The 17867-nt window shown below is 45.4% G+C and overlaps 1 protein-coding gene across 1 annotated transcript; it reads left to right on the forward strand.

Moving 5' to 3' along the window:
* Positions 1-9580: 9580 nt before the first annotated feature.
* On the forward strand, positions 9581-13923 carry LOC139557757 (pro-glucagon-like). The gene is made up of 4 exons (XM_071372918.1): positions 9581-10079; positions 10276-10401; positions 10826-10978; positions 13546-13923. Exons 2-4 carry the CDS (start codon positions 10307-10309, stop codon positions 13580-13582), a joined length of 285 nt encoding a protein of 94 aa, XP_071229019.1. The 5' UTR covers positions 9581-10079; positions 10276-10306; the 3' UTR covers positions 13583-13923.
* The last annotated feature ends 3944 nt before the right edge of the window (positions 13924-17867 follow it).

Consider the following 17867-nt stretch of genomic DNA (forward strand, 5'->3'; position numbering starts at 1 on the left):
CAAATTCTATATAGTGTGACAAAAAAGTGTGACAAAAAATGGTGAATTAAAGTTTCTGTAAGCCATCTTTCAAGAACCTGCAATCCAAACTGAAAGGCAATCGGTAACGATAACAGCTAACTCTGAAATCGGTCAGTCACTTATTAGTTAGGGTTAAGGTTGTGGTTGAAGATAGGGTTAGGGATAGCAGTAATGTCAACATCTAAACTGAGCTATAAGATGTGTGTGAGTCCTTGTAGAATACTGTGTGTGTGTGTGTGTGTGTGTGTGTGTGTGTGTGTGTGTGTGTGTGTGTGTGTGTGTGTGTGTGTGTGTGTGTGTGTGTGTGTGTGTGTGTGTGTGTGTGTGTGTGTGTGTGTGTGGTGTTGACTGTATGATTAGTAATAGTCTAATAATGATGTATAGCTGTGTTCTGCCCACAGCTCTGTGGTTAGTGGCCGTCCTTCAGCCCGCCATCAAGGATAATTGTTTCCCCAGCTGTTAGAAACATAAACACACTTACACAGAACAGACCTAATTGTAACCTTGTAGAGGTTGGTGAGTGGAGAAAGAGTGCTGAAGGTTAAATGCAAACATTTGTTAGTTTAAATTATAATCATTTAGAATCGTTTTTGTATTATACTTCCCGTTGTTCTTCAAGAGTGGATTAATATTCTCTTCTCTTCAGTTCTCTCTATTGTCCCTTCTATGCAACTGCACCTTGGTTGGAGAGCGAGGCAGCAACTGCACCTTGGTTGGAGAGCGAGGCAGCAACTGCATCTTGGTTGGAGAGCGAGGCAGCAACTGCACCTTGGTTGGAGAGCGAGGCAGCAACTGCACCTTGGTTGGAGAGCGAGGCAGCAACTGCACCTTGGTTGGAGAGCGAGGCAGCAACTGCATCTTGGTTGGAGAGCGAGGCAGCAACTGCATCTTGGTTGGAGAGCGAGGCAGCAACTGCACCTTGGTTGGAGAGCGAGGCAGCAACTGCACCTTGGTTGGAGAGCGAGGCAGCAACTGCATCTTGGCTGGAGAGCGAGGCAGCAACTGCATCTTGGCTGGAGAGCGAGGCAGCAACTGCACTTTGGTTGGAGAACGAGGCAGCAACTGCACCTTGGTTGGAGAGCGAGGCAGCAACTGCATCTTGGTTGGAGAGCGAGGCAGCAACTGCATCTTGGTTGGAGAGCGAGGCAGCAACTGCATCTTGGTTGGAGAGCGAGGCAGCAACTGCACCTTGGTTGGAGAGCGAGGCAGCAACTGCACCTTGGTTGGAGAGCGAGGCAGCAACTGCATCTTGGCTGGAGAGCGAGGCAGCAACTGCATCTTGGCTGGAGAGCGAGGCAGCAACTGCACTTTGGTTGGAGAACGAGGCAGCAACTGCACCTTGGTTGGAGAGCGAGGCAGAAACTGCACCTTGGTTGGAGAGCGAGGCAGCAACTGCACCTTGGTTGGAGAGCGAGGCAGCAACTGCACCTTGGTTGGAGAGCGAGGCAGCATCTGCACCTTGGTTGGAGAGCGAGGCAGCAACTGCACCTTGGTTGGAGAGCGAGGCAGCAACTGCACCTTGGTTGGAGAGCGAGGCAGCAACTGCACCTTGGTTCGAGAGCGAGGCAGCAACTGCACCTTGGTTGGAGAGCGAGGCAGCAACTGCACCTTGGTTGGAGAGCGAGGCAGCAACTGCACCTTGGTTGGAGAGCGAGGCAGCAACTGCACCTTGGTTGGAGAGCGAGGCAGCAACTGCACCATGGTTGTAGAGCGAGGCAGCAACTACACCTTGGTTGGAGAGCGAGGCAGCAACTGCACCTTGGTTGGAGAGCGAGGCAGCAACTGCACCTTGGTTGGAGAGCGAGGCAGAAATGGCACCATGGATGGAGAGCGAGGCAGCGATGGCACCTTGTTTTGAAAGCGAGGCAGCAACAGACAGTGTTCCTTGAATGCCGTGAACACCACACAGGAGTACCAAGGAATACCAAGAATGTCTAAGACATTACAAACTAATTGTATTAGTCCATGAAGGCTATAGGCCTGGTTACAGCTTGTATGACAATGTGGTTGACTTCATCTGATCAAAGAATACCAAAGAACACCAAGACTTTGTAAGACAGCATTTACTAATCCACCCTTTCTACACTTATTACTATAAATCCATGAAGGCTATTGGTCTCTGGTTAACCAGACTAACCGCTGCTCTCACCATTGTTTCACTAACCAGACTATAGGCCTAAGTCTGGTAATGGATAACGAGATGTGTTTGAAGATCAGGGGAGATCTGTTGTGTTAATGGATCTCTAATGTGTACAGCAGACAACGTCCAGAAACACGGCCTGTTGTCCCTGGCCACGGTGACGGTGTCAGTCTAAGTGTTAGAGTGAGAACTATGACCTTAATATCTATCCTCCCATGGAGTGTTGTTGTTGTCTTCTGATTGGTTCTCGGCTAACAGGAAGCAGGAAGTCAATAATTGTTGTTAATTGGAGGTAATTAGGCGAGTAGAGTTTATAATGAGATAATAAAATATGCTAATGATCCACCATCATATTAACTCATAATACTGACAGAGGATAGGAGAGGAGAGGAGAGATACAATGAGGCCTCGCAACAACCTCACAAAAACATGAAACATATTAATGTGACAACAACAACAACCACACTAAAACAAGATAACAGCTAACATGACGTCCCCCAAGAATGATGCAGCGCCCCCCATTGGCCCAAATGAGATATCGCATGTGGCTATCAAATGTCTGTTAATTACTATAGCTCCCGCCTTGGGCCAATCAGTGTAATTCTTTAAATGCTGGATCTCTATGGCAGGACACATCGTTCACCCAAGTTTTGTCCAAATCGGCCAAGTGCTGATATTGAGTGTGACTAACGTACGAACGAACGTACAGACCTCGCAATGATTTCATCAACAAAGGATCATTTCTTAATTCACATTGTATGTGAAAATAAGGTGTAGCCTGACCCCCCCCCCCCCCCCTCTCTGTCCTTCTTTCGCTTCACCTCTCCCCACTTCCCTCTCCCTGTCCACCTCTACCCCTAACCTTTTCCCCCTTCCCTCTCTCTCTCCACCTTTCTCCAGCTCAGTGCTGCTTCTTGCACTTCCATTTTCCAGGCCATGCAGAACAGCATGGCCTGGACAATGTTGACATCAGAGGTTGACATCAGAGGAGAGACTTGACACATGGTAAGATAGAGCTGCCAGCTGCAAGCAATCAAGTCTATTTTGAAGTAAGGTATACAGCGACTCCCAGGGCCAAAGCAGCAACCAGTCCTGCCCCTACAGCCCCCACACTACCCCAACCCCTACAGCCCCCACACAACCCCTACAGTCCCCACACTACCCCTACAGCCCCAACACAACCCCTACAGCCCCAACACAACCCCTACAGTCCCAACACTACCCCTACAGTCCCCACACTATCCCTACAGCCACCATACTACCCCTACAGCCCCCACACAACCCCTACAGCCACCATACTACCTCTACAGCCCTCACGCTACCCCTACAGCCCCCACACTACCCCTACAGCCCCCACACTACCCCTACAGTCCCCACACTACTGCTACAGCACCACACTACCCCTACAGTCCCCACACTACCCCTACAGCCCCCACACTACCCCTACAGTCCCCACACTACCCCTACAGTCCCCACACAACCCCTACAGTCCCCACACTACCCCTACAGTCCCCACACTACCCCTACAGTCCCCACACTACCCCTACAGTCCCCACACTACCCCTACAGTCCCCACACTACCCCTACAGTTCCCACATTACTCCTACAGCACCACACTACCCCTACAACTGATGTTACAGAATAACAGAGAGCAAGGAGAGGGCAGTTCAAATACAACTGGTGTTATAGAATAAAAGAGAATGAACAGTTGTGAGGGTAGGTCTATATCTGTAGCAAAGTTTGCCAAAAACAAATCTTATATTTTATAGTCATCTTGTCCTTGATAAAGCAGCAGGGATATGTTCACCCTATTTCACCCAGCATGTAGTGAAATAAAATAGAATCAGAATTGGTAATGCTGTGACTGTGATGTGCTCCTGGAAAATCTATATCTATATCAATTGAAATGAACATAAGGTAGCCTATAGGTATTGACATATTGGTGAGATGTGTGTGTGTGTGTCTTCGATGTAGGTTACTGAAGACTGAAACCTGAACGACAACCTGGCTGGCGGCTGCTCTGATAAACTCTCTGATGGAATCTTTTGACAGTTGGGAAGTAAAAGTCAGTTGATATCATATTTAGGAACAGTAAACTGCTGTTGTTTTGTTTATTTACAGACAAATCGTAGTATTGCTTATGAAAATAAGTCCTCATCAATATTCGAGAGGTCAGATACTGACCCAAGCTTTTATTTCACCTTGGCCAGGGGAGGCCTAAGTGCATTCAAACCGTTCCCTAGCACTTGAGCCAGCTGGAGGGTAGCACTGCTAGCTGGTGGTGAATATCTGGAAAAACATGTACTGGGAGCACCAAGCAGACAGGAGGGAAAGAAGACATGTACTGGGAGCACCAAGCAGACAGGAGGGAAAGAAGACATGTACTGGGAGCACCAAGCAGACAGGAGAGAAAGACGACATGTACTGGGAGCACCAAGCAGACAGGAGGGAAAGAAGACATGTACTGGGAGCACCAAGCAGACAGGAGGGAAAGACGACATGTACTGGGAGCACCAAGCAGACAGGAGGGAAAGAAGACATGTACTGGGAGCACCAAGCAGACAGGAGGGAAAGAAGACATGTACTGGGAGCACCAAGCAGACAGGAGGGAAGGAAGCATGATTGCACTTTAATGATGTATAACTGACACACAAACACACAAAGAAACTCAGTACAGACTCAGCTGCTGGTGCTACAGTGGATGAGACCCAGGGGCAAGGAGCTCCAAACAAGGGGAGAATGAGAGGAAGGGAGGAGGAAGAGGATGAGGAAGGGGAGGAGGAAGAGGATGAGGAAGGGGAGGAGGAGCAGCAGGAGGAGGATGAGGGGAAGCGTTACTTAAGCATTGACAGATAAGTCCTATTCCTTAAGGTATGCAACAGAAGTGTGGGTTTCTTATTGATCAAGTCCAATTAGTCCTTTACGTTTTCTTCCATTTGGTGCCTAATAAATATGACCCTGGAGTTTCTGTCTGTTTGTGGTACTTCTCACGCTGCAGGCTATACGGCACACATACACAGAGACAGAGGTGGGTAAACCACAGCCATCTGGGTTGACTCTTATCCCAATTACTGCTGAGGAGTGTGTGGCCTGTTGCAGTCCTGCGTCATGTGACAGGAACCAGGCCTGACCTCATACAACCCTTAACCCCTGACATCATCACAGGCCCAACCCTGGGGTCGTAGAGAGGAGACTAATGAGTGACAGATGAAGAGTTGCAGCCTGCGACACAACTGAGAGACCACTAGGAGACCTGGGACTAGATCAGATTCAATCATTTCCGCGCTAGCCAACACCCACATAGCTATTGTTTTGGCGGTGGTGGAACTGCGTTAGAGCTGTCAAATCCTCAAGCGGCTACCGGTGTTATACCTATTGCGGACAATGTCATTGGCTGCACTGAGTTGCGTTAGTAGAAATCCTGCGCAGCTATGTTACAAGTTCAAACACTGGCATGTGTGATGTAATCTACACCTCGATAAGACTGATGTCATGATTTTATATTTTCTACATAGCCATCCTTCTGAACTTCAAACGAGGGTGGAAAAGGTGTTGCTTCGTGACATTGACCACAAGAGCAGGTGCTCCCCAACTTGACGTCTCAAACGTTGTTTTGGACACACCCCCCAAAACAACAGCTATGTGGGTGTCGACTAGTGCGAGTTGACGCTTGATCTGATTGAAACTAGGTCTTGACCTTTCTAAGGAACTAAATACTGAAAAATTATTAAAATTAATGACCAACAGTGCCAAATAATGTTTTAAGAACACCATGGCAAATCTTCAAAAGCGCCTGTGTTTGTCAAATGCCACTACATCTCAAATACTCAATAACAATACTCTCTAATTATGTTTAATTGTTATGTTTTTACTGTATCTATCTTATATGTAGAATATGAGTAAATCCTTTGGTCTATATTCGGTGTGTATATTTTGTCTATTGGTTTCAGAACCATTTTTTCTGAAAAGTTTTATGGGAGGGGTTTTAGACCATTCCTCCACACATCATCTTTCCAGATCCTTGATATCCTTCGTCTGCCCTTATGGACTGGCCTCTTCAATTCAAACCACAGCTTTTCAATGGAGTTCAAGTTCAGAGACTGAGATGACCATTGCAAAATGTAAATGTTGTGGTCAACTAACTATTTGTTTGTGGATTTTGATGTGTGCTTGAGGTTATTGTCTTGCTAGAATATCCACTTATCAAGCTTCAGCCTCCTTGCAGAGGCACATGTCCATGTACTGGGTAAAGTTCATGACGCTGTTGACCTTAACAAGGGCCCCAGGACCAGTGGAAGCAAAATAGCCCCATAACATCAAAGATCCACAACCATATTTTACAGTAGGTATGAGCATTTAGTGAGCATTTCTCCTTTGCCAAGATAATCCATCCACCTGACAGGTGTGGCATATCAAGAAGCTGATTAAACAGCATGATCATTACACAGGTGCACCTAATATAAAAGGCCACTCTAAAATGTGCAGTTTTGTCACAAAACACAATGCCACAGATGTCTCAAGTTTTGAGGGAGCATGCAATTGGCATGCTGACTGCGGAAATGTCCACCAAAGCTGTTGTCAGAGAATTTAAATAATTTCTCCACCATAAGCTGTTTTAGAGAATTTGGCAGTACGTCCAACCAGCCTCACAACTGCAAACCCCCTCTATGGCATCGTGTGGGCGAGCGGTTTGCTGATGTCAACGTTGTGAACAGAGTGCCCCATGGTGGCGATGGGGTTATGGTATGGGCAGGCATAAGCTATGGACAACGAACACAATTGCATTTTATCGATGGCAATTTGAATGCACAGAGATACCATGACGAGATCCTGAGGCCCATTGTTGTGCCAATAATCCGCCACCATCAACTTGTGTTTCAGCCCGATGTCGCAAGGATCTGTACACAATTCCTGGAAGCTGAAAACGCCCAATTTCTTCCATGGCCTGCATACTCACCAGACATGTCACTCATTATACACGTTAAGGATGCTCTGGATCGACGTGTACGACACCGTGTTCCAGTTCTCGCCAATATCCAGCAACTTGGCACAGCCGTTGAAGAGGAGTCGGACAACATTCCACAGGCCACAATTAACAGCCTGATCAACTCTATGCAAAGACGATGTGTTGCGCTGCATGAGACAAATAGTGGTCACACCAGATACTGGTTTTCTGATCCACACCCCTAGTTATTTTTTAAAGGTATCTGTCTTCAACAGATGCATATCTGTATTCCCAGTCATGTGAAATCCATAGATTAGGGCCTAATGAATTTATTTCGATTGACTGATGTCCTTATATGAACTGTAACACAGTAAAAGCTTAGAAATTGTTGCATGTTGCGTTTATATTTTTGTTCAGAATATATCATAGAGATCAGTCCTTTCGGAAGCCCAGATAATTTATTTATAAATCCCATCATTAGATGGTTTGGTAGTTGGGTTTCCCAAGGGACTCCATAGGCCAGAATAGCTGACCTATGTTGTAAATATAGAAAAAGGCCAGGTAATGTGTGTGTGCCTTTCAAATCTTGGAATGTTCTCAAACCATTACTGTCCATGATATCGGTAAGGGTACGAATTCCACATTTGGACCATTGGGGGAAAGCAAAAGGCCACCCTCCAGATTGCAAGGCATTATTGTGAACCATCAGAATCTCCTCTCCACCCTCTCAGGGTTGGCCATCTCTGCCGACTACTGGATTGCATCCTACCTGGCAGGTCGGTCCTACCAGGTGGCATGGCAAGATCTGTGTCTGCACCACGTGCTGTCACTACTGGTGTCCCCAAAGGCTCGGTTCTAGGCCCTCTCCTCTTTTCTCTTTACACAAAGCAATGCGGCTCTGTCATATCCTCACATGGCCTCTCCTATCATTGCTATGAGGATGACACTCAACCACTCTTCTCCTTCCCCCCTTTTAACACCCAGGTGGCGACAAGCATCTCTGCGTGTCTGGCAGACATCTCAGCTTAGATGTCGGCCCACCACCTCAAGCTCAACCTGGACAAGACGGAGCTGCTCTTGCTCGCAGGAAAGGCCTGCCCGCTCAAAGACCTCTCCATCATGGGTAACAACTCCACAGTGTCACCCTCCCATAGTTCAAAGAACCTTGGCGTGACCCTGGACCACACCCTGTCATTCTCTGCAAACATCAACGCAGTGACTCGCTCCTGCAGGTTCCTGCTCTACAACATCTGTAGAGTACAACCTTTTCTCACACAGGAAGTGGCGCAGGTCCTAATCGAGGCACTTGTCATCTCCCGTCTCGACTACTCCGACTCTCTATTAGCTGGGCTCCCCGCTTGGGCCATCAAACCCCTGAAACTTATCCAGAACGCTGCAGCTCGCCTGGTGTTCAACCTTCCTAAGTTCTCCCATGTCACCCCGCTCCTCCACACACTCCACTGGCTCCCAGTCGAAGCATGTATCATCTTCAAGACCCTGGTGCTTGCCTATGGAGCAGCAAGGGGAAACTGTGCCTCCTTACCTTCCGGCTATGTTCTCACAGCGCCACCTTGAGCAAAAATCTAGCCAGTGCGCACTGGCCAGGTACTTAGTTTGACATGTATTACATTTGAACGTATGTCGGAAGAAACTATTATAAGATTTAAAGGTTTCAACTATAATCTTCTCTAAACCTACACACTCTGATGCTGCTGGAGTCATGTACTGTAACGTGTACGCTGGGAGTCGGGAAGCAAGTACAGGAAGTGCAACTTTTCTAATAAATAGAACATCGTACAAAACAATAAACACGAAAAGCATACAGACATGAAACAGAAAGAGTCAATAACACCTGGGGAAAGAACCAAAAAGAATGACAGATATAGGGGAGGTAATCAGGAAGGTGATGGAGTCCACATGCGCCTCATGAAGCGCAGATGTGCGTAACGATGGTGGCAGGTGTGCGTAATAATGAGTAAACCGGCGACAATGAGCACCAGAGAGGGGGAGTAGGCGTGACAGGTCAACATAGAGATGGGAAAGAGGACACACCGACTGTATCTTTGCTATGATGGCTTCTATGACAGCATAATGAACGCCATCTCCATTTTAACTGTCTTCACTTCAAATATTTCTTTGAGTCTATTGACAGTTCATAAACAAACTGAAATTGTGCATACCACCACCTGGAGTTTGTCATCTCAACAGGACTAAAGCCAGGTTGGTGATTTACTGCCATTATTCTGTTGAATTAATTGTCTGATCCATCCTGGTGACATGGATGGAATTCTGTGATCCCTCCTTAACCCACTGCAAGTCTCACCAAGTTGACTACTTTAACATTGAGGAAGTCCAAACGGTGCTGCCCATGCTAAAAGAGGCTTTGCGGCAAGTGCGTCCTCTATCCATCTCTATCTCTACGTGCCATGTTCACACCTGCTGTATGAGTGACAGTTGTCACTGACAGAAACCTCTGACTCATTGACCTGTATGGAGAGGTCACCTCAAACAGGTTCCAAAGACTCAATAACTTCCACCATAATGAGAGAGGGGGACGGGGAAACGAGAGATAGAGAGAGAGAGGGGGGCTCTCCAGAGCATCATGTGGACTACTATAATGAGAAAGAGGGAGAGAAAAAGAGAGCGATGGTCTGAGGATAGTGTTAAGAGCCACTTGTGGATCCAACAGTGTGGGAGTTGACCTAGCTGTCACAGGAAGACACCTGGTCTCCTTATAAAGTGACAGGGAGGATGACAGATCTCCAGTGGTTGGTGAAAAGAAGCCCCTCTCTCTCAAAGTCTCTTGAAGCTACGGTAGTGTGTGGAGTACCTCTTTCTCCCAGATAGGGTTTTGGGGCCGTGTGTTCACTACAATAGACTTCAGCACCCAGCGGTTCCTCTTGCATGCACCCAAGCAACATAGGCTAGAGGAAGACTTCCAAGGACCTCTTCTGCTGCTGTACATTCTAAAAGGTCAGGTTTAAAACTCATCCATTGACTGCATGTTTGTTTGATCGACTGGGTTTGAATTTGGGTCATCTGTGAACCACAAGACTGTGTTAGCCCACTGGGATAAAGCCTACGCATTCGCTTGGGGAGCCAACACAAGTCTTCAAGACTCAGGCTAGGTTAATGTGATTTGCTCATGCTCTTCTCCCTGTTTCTCCAGTGAGGGGACGTGACCAGACCCAGAGCCAGGGATGTGTGGTTCAGTGTGGTGTCTGCTGCTTCTGTTGCTCTGTCCTGGTACTGATGAGATGGTGCTGGAGGACAAAGCCTTAGCCAGCCAATCAGGGTAACACCTTAGGCTACTCTCAATGCTTACCTATCTTATCTTATCTCAATGCTTATTTATCTTATATTATCTTATCTCAATGCTTATCTGTCTTATCTATATTATCTCAATGATTATCTTATCTTAACTATCTTATCTAGTTAGTTACCTTGCTAAGTTGAAATTACTGAATAATAATGAAGGTTTATTTTCCTGTAACATTCTAACTGGCAGATTCTTTGCAACATCAGTGTTTGGGTAATTTCAATCCAGTCAGTTCATCCAGGGTGTAAATTGAAATTCCAATTTAATAATCGAAATATCCTGATTGAAAAATATTCTGTTTTAAAATCTCCAAAAATGGACTCTATTCAAGTAATTATTAACATGCACATCATAAGGAGACTAAACACTGTGGCCCCTCATCACGCTTTGTTCCTCCCAGGTGGCGTACATATGAGCTGCAGAGAGGACAGAATGGCATCAACAGCTTCAAAAGACATTCAGACGGAACTTTCACCAATGACTACACCCACTACCTGGATAAGATCAAGGCTAAAGACTTCATACAGTGGCTGACCAGCACCAACCGAGAGAAGTAAGGGCACTGACATTCTGCTAGCAGCACACCACAGATAGACAGTCAGAATCCGAGGATCGTAAAGCAGGCTAGCTGTTGATGATGCGACTGACCGTGTACACTTTTCAAACCACTCTGTCGAGCAGAACCATGCCAAGCTGCACTGATCTGTTCACACATCCACCATAGTTGTTGGATCATTATGGATGTGTTCTAGGTAGGACAATGAAGATAATTTATATCTGAGCCATCACAGTACGTTTCAGGTAGGTAGTCCGTGCAATAGTATGGACAGGATATAAAAAGAGGGGAAGCAACTGTTAAATGTGTGTTGTATCGGTCGGTGTCTACCAGTGTGCAGAGGTGACATATTCAGCTTGAACAACCTGGGTTTCCCCAACACAGAAGGTACCAAAGTAATTTAGTCATATTAAACCCTTTCATCTCTGCACAAGCTCAACACCAATGTTTTCACATTTTTACCCTGGTTTGAATTAGATTAAAAGTCTTGCTCCGATTTGAAAATACCAGTGTGAACAGAACGATGTTCACTCCAGGGTTAAGATAAATGTTGTTAGAATATATATATACAGTTGAAGTCGGAAGTTTACATACACCTTAGCCAAATACATTTAAACTCAGTTTTTAACAATTCCTGACATTTAATCCTAGTAAAATGTACCTGTTTTAGGTCAGTTAGGATCACCACTTTATGTTAAGAATGTGAAATGTCAGAATAATAGTGGAGAGAATGATTTATTTCAGCTTGTATTTCTTTCATCACATTCCCAGTGGGTCAGAAGTTTACATACACTCAATTAGTATTTGGTAGCATTGCCTTTAAATTGTTTAACTTGGGTCAAACGTTTCGGTAGCCTTCCACAAGCTTCCTACAATAAGTTGGGTGAAGTTTGGCCCATTCCTCCTGACAGAGCTGGTGTAACTGAGTCAGGTTTGTAGGCCTCCTCCTTTTTCAGTTCTGCCCACACATTTTCTATAGGATTGAGGTCAGGGATTTGTGATGGCCACTCCAATACCTTGACTTTGTTGTCCTTAAGCCATTTTGCCACAACTTTGGACGTATGCTTGGGGTCATTGTTCATTTGGAAGACCCATTTGCGACCAAGCTTTAACTTCCTGACTGATGTCTTGAGATTTTGCTTCAATTTATCCACATAACTTTCCTCCTCATGATGGCATCTATTTTGTGAAGTGCACCAGTCCCTCCTGCAGCAAAGCACCCCCACAACATGACGCTGCCACCCCCGGCCTTCACGGTTGGGATGATGTTCTTCGGCTTGCAAGCCTCCTCCTTTTTCCTCCAAACATAACGATGGTCATTATGGCCAAACAGTTCTATTTTTGTTTCATCAGACCAAAGGACATTTCTCCAAAAAGTACGATCTTTGTCCCCACGTGCAGTTGCAAACCGTAGTCTGGCTTTTTTATGGTGGTTTTGGAGCAGTGGCTTCTTCCTTGCTGAGCGGCCTTCAGGTTATGTCGATATAGGACTCGTTTTACTGTGGATATAGATACTTTTGTACCTGTTTCTTCCAGCATCTTCACAAGGTCCTTTGCTGTTGTTCTGGGATTGATTTGCACTTTTCGTACCAAGGTACGTTCATCTCTAGGAGACAGAACGCGTCTCCTTCCTGAGAGGTATGACGGCTGCGTGGGTTTTTGGTTTTTATACTTGTGTACTATTGTTTGTACAGATGAACGCGGTACCTTCAGGCGTTTGGAAATTGCTCCCAAGGAGGAACCAGACTTGTGGAGGTCAAAATTTTTTTCTGAGGTCTTGGCTGATTTTCTTTTGATTTTCCAATTATGTCAAGCAAAGAGGCAATGAGTTTGAAAGTAGGCCTTGAAATACATCCACATGGACACCTCCAATTGACTCGAATGATGTCAATTAGCCTATCAGAAGCTAAAGCCATGACATAATTTTCTGCAATTTTCCAAGCAGTTTAAAGGCAGTCAACTTAGTGTATGTAAACTTCTGACCCACTGGAATTGTGATACAGTGAATACATGATGTGATACAGTGATACATGATGTGATACAGTGATACAGTGATACATGATAAGTGAAATAATCTGTCTGTAAACAATTGTTTGAAAAACTACTTGTGTCGTGCATAAGTAGATGTCCTAACCAACTTGCCAAAACAATAGTTTGTTAACAAGAAATTTGTGGAGTGGTTGAAAAACGAGTTTTAATGACTCCAACCTAAGTGTATGTAAACTTCCGACTTCAACTGTATATGACAATTCGTGATCTTAGAATTAGATGGTTCTATCTGCAAAAAGATGATAGTAAAGTTCCGATCCCTGATTGGTTAGAATGATGCAGGCACATTTTTTTGGAGTACTTTATAGGTAGAGAACATGATACAGAACAAAGTCAATAACTCTGTTGCAGATATTACCTTATATTCTCGAATTGTGTATAATTAAGGTATATATGTTGACTTTTGTTTGTCAAAATTATTGCAAAAGATCTACATTAGTTTTCTGTCGTTTTTTAGGTTGAGTATTTGGTTATTACATTGTAATTGAAAGAGATGTTTCCATGTTGACCTGTAGATGCAAGGAGCTTCCCCTCAACCTAGAGGGGGTGTGAGAAGACCCAGACACCACCAGAAGTGCCACAAGGACGTTTCCTAGCTACTTAACATCATATACAGCAGTGGAGGCTGTTGAGTGGAGAACGGCTCATAATAATGGCCGGAACAGAGCAAATGGAATGGAATCAAAGACCTGGAAACCATGGAAACCATGTGTTTGATGTATTTGATACCATTCCACTAATTCCGCTCCAGTCATTACCACGAGCCTCTCCTCCCCAATTAAGGTGCCACCAACCTCCTGTGATGGACAGTATCATAAAACAGGACCTTCTACCAACGGGAAATAAAAAAAATAAGACAGGAAACTGTCTTTGGTTTATGTTGTGGTAAATTACACAGAATCCTGGACATTATTTCTGAATTGTATTGTAGGCTGTGCACTCTGTGCAAACAGGCTGCTCTGATTTTCTACAGCAAGGAGTTGATCATCTGAAATATGAACATGAAAATAATAACAGAAATGGAGTTTGGAATGCCACAGAACGTAAACCTCCAGGTCTAACAACTTACGGTAACTCTTCATTAAAAGCCATGTTACCATTTTGGTTTTCAAATAGGACCACAGAATCCACATCAATCAAATTGGAAGGACAGTTTGGTCAGAGATAGAGAAATCTAAAATGTTTGTATACATCTGTATAAATTAAAATAAGGGTTTATATTGGATGATGATACTGCATTATGAAAATTGAATATTTAAATATTTACTGTGAGAGGTATTTAATTTGGAGCATGAAATTAGTAACTGAATCTGTATTTATGGAAGAAAGCTGAATAATTTCAACAAAGTCTGATAGAGTCTGTTACACATTATTGTAGGTTTTACATGTGTTATATATCTAGGGTTCTATTCAATCACAATGTTTCCGTGTTCGCAGAGACACTAGATATATCCTCTCAATCGGAAATTACCTTTACATTTCAATCGCGCTGTAGCAAGGAATTTACGCGATACACATTGAAACGAGCTGGGACCGAGACATGAGCTTGTACTCAAGTCCTCCTTCTCAAAAAGCATTGGAGAGGAAGGAGGTCCAAGGGGAGGGAAATTAGACTACCTCCTCCGATATGACTGAGAAGGAGATGAGATAGGATATTAATTGAGATATAGCCTATTAGGTCATCTAAAATGGGATCCACTAGAGACGAAAGGGCTGTTGGTAAATTAGCATATGAGAACAGCCCACTAGATTCAGTATTCAGCACACTTACATCACCTAACCAGTAGGGGGCAGCCTTGCTCTTCACATGACACACCAGGCACCAAATACAGAACCACAGCTCCTCACCATCACATAGGTGTTGGCTTGGAAATCTAGCCTAGAAACGCTGTGTGGGGGAGTGAGTAACAACATGTGCATTCCTAGTAAATACACTGAAAACATGAATCATGTCTTCCCGCCACAGGAATTATTGAAGGCTATCATCCATGTTACTCTATATTCTGTTCTAAGAAAGGCTGAATAGTGATATCTAAAGAAAGGAATGACTAGTGGTGATTCAATTGCATTATCCACTGATGGAAGGAGGGAGAGATGGAGGGAGGGAGCAGGTGGGAGGGAGGGGGTAGAAGAACAGAGGGGGTGAAGATATAGGGGGGAGGGGGAAGCAAGGTCTACCCCCCTCCCAGTTACCTCCTCCCTCTACCCCCACTCCCGACTACACCCATCCTGTACCCAACTCCCGGCTACCCCCTCCTCTACCCCCTCTTCTACCCAGGTTCCCCTACACAGCTCCCTGGGGAGAGACACAGGAGGACGCAGGGAGGACCATGAGACAGAGCACGAGAGAAAGAGAGAGGGAACTACCAATGGGACATTAAAAACTGTAATATCATGTTTTACTGAGTTGTGGCTGAATGACGACATGAATAACATACAGCTGGCGGGTTTTACGCTTTTTCGGCAGGATAGAACAGCGGCCTCTCGTAAGACAAGGGGTGGTCTATGTACACTACCGTTCAAAAGTTTGGGGTCACTTAGAAATGTCCTTGTTTTTGAAAGGATGCTGGCCTTCTAGGCAGAGTTGCAAAGAAAAAGCCATATCTCAGACTGGCCAATAAAAATAAAAGATTAATATGGGCAAAAGAACACAGGCACTGGACAGAGGAACTCTACCTAGAAGGCCAGCATCCCGAAGTCGCCTCTTCTCTGTTCTAATATATATTTGTAAACAACAGCTTGTGCATGAAATATAAGGAAGTCTTGTGGTTTTTCTCGCCTATTTACCAAGAGAGTTTCATTCTATATTCTTCGTAGCTGTCTACTTACCACCAAAAACCGATGCTGGCACTAAGACCTCACTCAATGAGCTGTATACGGCCATAAGCAAACAGGAAAACGTTCATCCAGAGGTGACACTCCTAGTGGCCGGGGACTTCAATGCAGGGAAACTTAAATATGTTTTACCTCATTACTACCAGCATGTTAAATGTGCAACCAGAGGGGAAAAAACTCTACCTTTACTCCACACACAGAGACACGTACAAAGCTCTCCCTCGCCCTCCATTTGGCAAATCTGACCCTAATTCTATCCTCGTGACTTCTGCTTACAAGCAAAAACTAAAGCAGGAAACACCAGTGACTTGGTCAACAAGAAAGTGGTCAGATGAAGCAGATGCTAAACTACAGGACTGTTTTGCTAGCACAGACTGGAATATGTTCTGGGATTCTTCTGATGGCATTGAGGAGTACACCACATCAGTCACTGACTTCATCAATAAGTGCATCGATGACGTCGTCCCCACAGTGACCGTACGTACATACCCCAAACAGAAGCCATAGATTACAGGCAATATCCGCACTGAGTTAAAGGGTAGAGCTGCCGCTTTCAAGGAGCGGGGCTCTAACCCGGAAGCTTATAAGAAATCCCGCTATACCCTCTGACGAACCATCAAGCAGGCAAAGCGTCAATACAGGACTAAGATTGAATCGTACTACACCGGCTCCGACGCTCGTTGGATGTGGCAGGGCTTGTAAACTATTACAGACTATAAAGGGAAGCACAGCCGCGAGCTGCCCAGTGACAGGCGAGTTAAATTACTTCTATGCTCGCTCTGAGACAAGTAACACTGAAACATGCATGAGAGCATCAGTTGTTCCGGATGACTGTGTGATCATGCTCTCCGTAGCAAATATGAGTAAGACCTTTTAACAGGTCAACATCCACAAGGCCGCAGGGCAAGACAGATTACCAGGACGTGTACTCCGAGCATGCGCTGACCGACTGTCAAGTGTCTTCACTGACATTTTCAACCTATTCCTGACTGAGTCTGTAATACCAACATGTTTCAAGCAGACCACCATAGTCCCTGTGCCCAAGAACCCTAAGGTAACCTGCCTAAATGAGTACCGACCCGTAGCACTCACATGTGTAGCCATGAAGTGCTTTGAAAGGCTGGTCATGGATCACATCAACATCATTATCCCAGAAACCATAGACCCACTTCAATTTGCATACTGCCCCAACAGATCCACAGACAATGCAATCTCTATTGCACTCAACACTGACCTTTCCCACCTGGACAAAAGGAACACCTATGTGAGAATGCTATTCATTGACTACAGCTCAGCATTCAACACTATAGTGCCCTCAAAGCTCATCAATAATCTAAGGACCCTGGGACTAAACATCTCCTTCTGCAACTGGATTCTGGACTTCCTGACAGGCCGACCCCAAGTGGTAAGGGTAGGTAACAACACATCCGCCACGCTGATCCTCAACACTGGGGCCACTCAGGGGTGCATGCTCAGTCCCCTCCTGTACTCCCTGTTTACTCATGACTGCATGGCCAGGCATGACTCCAACACCATCATCAAGTTTGCCGATGACACAACAGTGGTAGGCCTAATCACAGACAACGATGAGACTATAGGGAGGAGGTCAGAGACCTGGCCGTGTGGTCCCAGGACAACAACCTCTCCCTCAACGTGATCAAGACAAAGGAGATGATTGTGGACTACAGGAAAAGGAGGACCAAGCACGCCCCCATTCTCATCAACAAGGCTGAAGTTGGTCAGGTTGAGAGCTTCAAGTTCCTTGGTGCCCACATCACCAACAAACTATCATGGTCCAAACACACTAAGACAGTCGTGAAGAGGGCACGACAAAACCTATTCCTCCTCAGGAGACTGAAAAGATTCGGCATAGGTCCTCAGATCCTTAAAAGGTTCTACAGCTGCACCATCGAGAACATCCTGACTGGTTGCATCACTGCCTGGTATGGCAACTGCTCGGCCTCCGACCGCAAGGCAATACAGAGGATAGTGCATACGGCTC

This window comes from Salvelinus alpinus, chromosome 28 (genome assembly GCF_045679555.1).
Source record: "Salvelinus alpinus chromosome 28, SLU_Salpinus.1, whole genome shotgun sequence".
NCBI lineage: Eukaryota > Metazoa > Chordata > Actinopteri > Salmoniformes > Salmonidae > Salvelinus > Salvelinus alpinus.